Genomic DNA, 6,000 nt, shown 5'->3' on the forward strand with positions numbered 1-6,000 from the left:
GATGTAAAAATTCTCAACAAAATATTAGCAAGCCAAATTCAGCAATACATTATATACTACAATCAAGTAGGATTCATTCCTGGTATGCAAGGTTGCTTCAATATCCACAAATCAGTTAATGTGATCCATGTGCAAAAGAATGACATTAGACCCTTATCTCTGACACATTAAAAAAAATTAAGTTAAAATGGATGATAGCCCTAAAAGAGCTAAAGCATAAAAGTCTTAGAAGAAAATATACAAATCTTCATGAACTTGAGTTACATCAAAGGACAAACAGTAAAAGAAAAATAGATAAACTGGGCTAATCAAAATTAAAAACATTTTGTGCTTCAAAGGACATCAAGAAGTGAAAAAAATCCATAGAATGGGAGAAAATATTTGCAAATTGTATACATATATCTAGTATCCAGAACATATAAAGAACTCTTACAGCTCAACAACAAAAAGACAAATAACCTAATTTAAATTGGGCAAAGAATCTGAATAGACATGTCTCCAGAGAAAATATGTATATATATATATATATATATATATATATATATATATTTATATATATATTTATATTTATATATGTATACATGACTCACAGGGAAAAACAAGTACTGATGAGGATGTATAAAAATAAGAACCCTCATATGTTGCTGGTGGGCTTGGTGCAGCTGCTTTGAAAGGAGTCTGGCTTTCCTGAAAAAGTTAAACATAGAGTTAACATATGACTGAACAATTTCACTCCCACGTATATATACCCAAGAGAACTGAAAACATGTCCATACAAAAATTTATAGCATAAACGTTTATAGCAGCATTATTCACAATAACCAAAAAGCAGAAACAATCCAAATGCCCATCAATTGATGAATGGATAACAAAATGTGGTTTATCCACACAATGAAAGTTTATTTAGCCATATAAGGGAAATGAAGTACTGACACATGCTGCAAATGAATGAACTCTGAGAACATTATGCTAAATGAAAGAAGCCAGACACAAAAGGCCACATATTCTGTGATTTCATTAATATGAAAAGCCCAGAATAGGCAGATCCACAGAAAGAGAAAGCAGGTGAGTGGTTGACAGGGCCGCAGGGAGAGGGTCGATGGGAAGTTAGCGCTAATGGGCAGGGGTTTTCTTAGTGAGATGATGAAAATGTTCTGATATTAGATAGTGGCTATGGTGACTCTGTGACTTTTCTAAAAACCACTGAATTGTACACTTTAAAAGAGTAAGTTATGCATATATGAAATTTATCTCAAAAGAGCTATTAGTTTTTAAAATTCCATTGAGATTTTAATTTACAAACATAAATTTGAAACAAGTTGGCATCATTTACTTATTTTTCCAATCATATTTCTTCATTTATTATAATATTCTATGTTCTTTAGAAAATGTTTTATCCTATAATCACCTCTTGGATTTTTTTTTTAAGCTGAGCCATCCTGCCACCTGTTGGCAGCTCAGCGGCTGCTCAGCTCAGGCCGGGAATTGAACCGCTGTTTCTCAGAGCTCAAACTCTTGAGCGAGCTCTTAACCAACTGAGCCACTCAGCCGGCCCAAAGTTTTTTATTTTTAGAATTTTTGTCAAGATTGTGGCTCACTTTTTCCATTTTATTTTCGATTTCTTCTATTTAAGAAAGCTTTTAACTTGTGTATTGTTGACATATATATGTATATAATTTCCATCTTAGTAGTTCTACTAGTTAGATTTTCTATTTATGAAACATATCATACAAAATGATGTCAGTTTTTTTCTCTTCCTTTCAAATATTACTGGTTCATTTTTTCTCTTATTGAATTATCTGGGACCTTAGGTACAATGTTGACTAATAGTGGTAACATTAAACATCATTTGTCTCATTCCTGTCTCTGGTAAGAATGCCTCTATTTATTCACTGTATTTACTGTAGGTTTCTGGTAAATATCCTTTATCAATTTAAGGAACTTTCATTCTATTACTAACTTTAAAAAAACAAAACACTAACACCTATAGCATTTTACCAAATACTTTTACAGCATGAAGATATATTCTTCCTTAATTAATGTACATTTATACTTTTGAAGTAGCCTGAAAATCATGATAAATCTGAATACTAATTTTACTAAACTGATACATTTGATATGTTAATGACCTAATTAAACATTTTAACTTCCTTTTTATCTGTATTTATATTCCTTTTCTTACTCCTGGATATTGTGTTTGCTCTTTTTTTCCCATTGACCTACTTGCAAGAACTTTGTCTATTGGCTTATCAAATGTACTCTTTGCACCTATTTCAATAATGTGTGCTTTTATCTTTATTAATGCATTCCTTTTATTTTCTTTTGGTTAATATTATTATTCTGTTTCCTATCTTTTTTAGTTGAATGATTAATTTATGTTCTAGCTTTATTATTTTCTAATAACTGCATTTTTTTTGTTTGGATTTATTCTTTAACCCGAAAACTACTTACAAAATTATTTTTTATTTTCTAAATAATTTTGTGGTGCTATTTTTAGTTGTTCATTTCTACTGTTACCTCATCATGGTAAAGATATAACAGGGAGGGCTTGACTATTTTCCTCTAGGAAAATAAGTTGAGGTTTTCTTTATAGCCATCTGTAGTCCATTTTAAAAAATGTTCTATGAATATTAGGAAATAATGCATATTATATATGTGTTTATGGCTATTAATCAAATTTGTCAATTTTAAAAATTCAAAGCCTCTATAAAAATGTTTCCTTAACATTGATAAATAACATGGGAATTACTAAAAAGATAAAGATTATGTACACAGTAATTTCATCATCCAGCTAAAACATTTGTGTACCTGAAAAGGATTTTATAAGCAAACATATGCATTTGGAATAAATTATCTCTGAAAATAATTTTCTAAATATATATCAAAAAGCAAACTTCAGTTTTGGAGATGAATAGTTTCACTGTAAGTCTTTCTCTCAATGATAACACATTTTTCAGATTAATTACAAGAACAGTGTTTCTTCTCAGCACAAACATTGTAATATTGAATGAATGAGTATTCTGCCTAAAGTTTTTCTTGCATAACAATCCTAGGGTTTCTTGCCACTGTGTGAGTGCTCAGGTGTAAGTGATGACCTATGGCTACAGGTTTCCCCACATTCATTACTTTGATAGGATTTCATTTTTTAAATGAGTTCTCTGATGTTGAATTAAAGATGTACTATGACAAAAAACATCACCACATTGATTACATTGATAAGGTTTCTTCCCAGTATGTGTTTGCTTATGTTTAGTAAGGGCTGATCTTAAACTGAAGGCTTTCCCACATTCATTACATTGGTAGTGTTTCTCTCCTGTATGAGTTCTCTGATGTCGAATTAGTGATGTTCTATAGCAAAATAGTTTTTGACATTCATTACATCGATAGGGTTTCTCACCAGAATGAACTTTCAGATGTTCAGTAAGGTGTGTACTTCGGCTGAAAGTTTTTCCACATTCCTTACAGACATAAGGTTTCTCTCCAGTATGAGTTCTCTGGTGTTGTACAAGATGTGCACTCCGGTTGAAGGCCTTTCCACATTCATTACACTCGTAGGGTTTCTCTCCAGTGTGAATCCTCTGATGTTGGATGAAGGCTGGGGTATGGCTGAAGGCTTTCCCACATTCATTACATTCATAGGGCTTTTCTCCTGTGTGAGTTCTCTGATGTCGAATTAGTGATGTGCTGTGGCAAAAAACTTTCTGACATTCCTTACACTGGTAGGATTTCTCCCCAGAATGAATTCCCCGATGCTCAATGAGATGTGTGCTCCGGCTGAAAGTTTTCCCACATTCAATACATGTATATGGTTTCTTTCCAGTATGAATTCTGTGATGTTGAGTAAGGGCAGAAATATGGCTGAAAGCTTTCCCACACTCATTACAAGGATAGGGTTTTTCTCCAGTATGAATTCTCTCATGATTTCGAAGGGAGGACCTATGACTAAAGGTTTTTTCACATTCATTACATTCATAAGGTTTCTCCCCAGTATGGACTCTTTGATGTTGAATTAGGTTAGTGCTCTGACTAAAAGCTTTTCCACATTCATTACATCCATAAGGTTTATCTCCAGTGTGCATTCTTTGATGTTGAGTAAGATTAGCGTTCCGGCTGAAGGTTTTTCCACAAAGCTTACATTCATGTTTCTCTCTCATACAAATTTTCTCAGATTCCATTACTACTGAACTATGGCTTTACATTTAAATTATTTCTACAATAAATAAGGTTTTAGATATAAATGCATCCTTTCTTATATCTAATAAATTACTTTTGATTTATATAAAACAATTTTTTAATCAATTGAAGCAGACTTATACTTTAAGCTCCTACCATCTGTATCATAATTACAAGGTCTTCATGTTCTACAAACTATCAGTTGTTTAAAAAGGTTTGAGCTCAGATTAAATATTGCCCCCAAATTATTATGCTTATGATCTTTCTCTTAAATTGAATTTCCTTGTAATTTTGTTTTACTGGTGTTTCTCAAACTGGTTATCAAATTCCAGTTCTTCTAATACGAAGTTTTAGAAACCATCACTTGAAAAATTTTTAACATGCCATGACACTTGTTTTTCAGGAGCTTTCTGCTTTGGAGTTGATACTCTGACTTTGGATATAGTATCTGGAATTAAGTGGTAGACAGTATCTCTTCCCTCTGGAATACAAAAGAGGAAAACAAAATTTGCTCATCAATTACAGAAAAAAATAATAAAAATAAACAGAAAAAAATAAAAATAAGCCAGTGTTATGATAAAATTAAACATTAGACAGTATAGTTCCTGACTAATATGGAAATTTAAAGAAAAAAATAATTAATATAGAGAGGCATGGAAAAAAGAAATAACACCACTGAGACAAAATTTATAGTATAATTAAAGGTAAGTACATGACGTGACAAAAGTCAATGACACTAATTCAGATGTAAGTCTTTGGAAAGCAGAGATAAAAAATTAGAAAAAAATGAAATGGGATTGGATAATAAAAACTCTGACAATTAAACAGAGATATTCAATGTCATGTAGTAGGAGGTAGGAAAATTAAAGTTTTCTGTCATAGTAGTAACATGATAAACATATGATATTTGAGATGAAGATACTTGTCAAATTCATCTAAAATGGATAATGAGAGAATAAAGTTATCAAACTCAGCAAGAAATAGTAATATAAATAAAGGCCTGGATTGGGAATCCTAGTTAAGAATTTAGTACAGAAGTAAATGTAAAACATAAAAAGGAAGGAAGAAACAAAAAAATATGGACATTGACTATGAAGAATTTTTACAAAATGGAATTCATAAAAATGCAATGGTTTCTAATAAAAAAGGCTGGAGCTAATAGTGGTCCTAATAGAAGAACTAATTAGTGGTACTAATGACAAAAATATTGAAGAAGGACAAAGAGGTTATTTAGGGAGAGTTGATTTCATTTTTCACTATATTGAATTTGAGGTAATCTAAAGTGAAGTGGGACATTCAAGTGGAAATAGACTGTAAGCTGGAGAAACTTTGGGGACAGAATGCAAATGAGATATATGGGCTGAAAACATGTATCAGGTAATTAATTACATAAAAGGACTATTTGAAGATATCGGAACATGTGGATTGAGTTTTGCTTTTCTAAAAGTGGAAAATATACCTTAAAAGTACATGTATTTGTGTTAGGAAGGAAGTGAAGTTAATAAAAAAGTATTTGGAAAGAAATTAGAACAGAAAATAATCTAGTGATGTCACACAAGCAAAGACAAAATATTAAGTACAGCAGAAAGTTGGACTACAGAAAGCACTAAAGAACAGGTTGCTATCAAGAAAGAATTCAGTATTCGGGAGTCTCTTCAAAATAATTTTAGGGCCGGCCAAGTGGTGCGATGGTTAAAAGCTGGCTTGGGACGCCAGAGGGCTCCGGTTTGGATCCCACATGTGAGGGCCAGTGACACTGCCCTCTGCAGCTGAGATGCTGAACAACAGCTCAACCTGGAGCTGGGCTGCTGTGAGTTGCCGGCGACG

General features: G+C 32.2%; 1 protein-coding gene across 1 annotated transcript in view; it reads right to left on the bottom strand.

The window, feature by feature from the left end:
• Positions 1–1,553: 1,553 nt before the first annotated feature.
• The window catches only part of LOC109379290 (zinc finger protein 420-like), a 46,608-nt gene continuing 42,161 nt past the window's right edge, over positions 1,554–6,000 (bottom strand). Inside the window, 2 exon segments of the mRNA XM_019635795.1 lie at positions 1,554–3,139; positions 3,141–4,147. Coding sequence (XP_019491340.1) covers positions 3,050–3,139; positions 3,141–4,147 — 1,097 coding nt within the window. The 3' untranslated portion in view covers positions 1,554–3,049.

Source organism: Hipposideros armiger, unplaced genomic scaffold (genome assembly GCF_001890085.2).
Source record: "Hipposideros armiger isolate ML-2016 unplaced genomic scaffold, ASM189008v1 scaffold_24, whole genome shotgun sequence".
Lineage (NCBI taxonomy): Eukaryota > Metazoa > Chordata > Mammalia > Chiroptera > Hipposideridae > Hipposideros > Hipposideros armiger.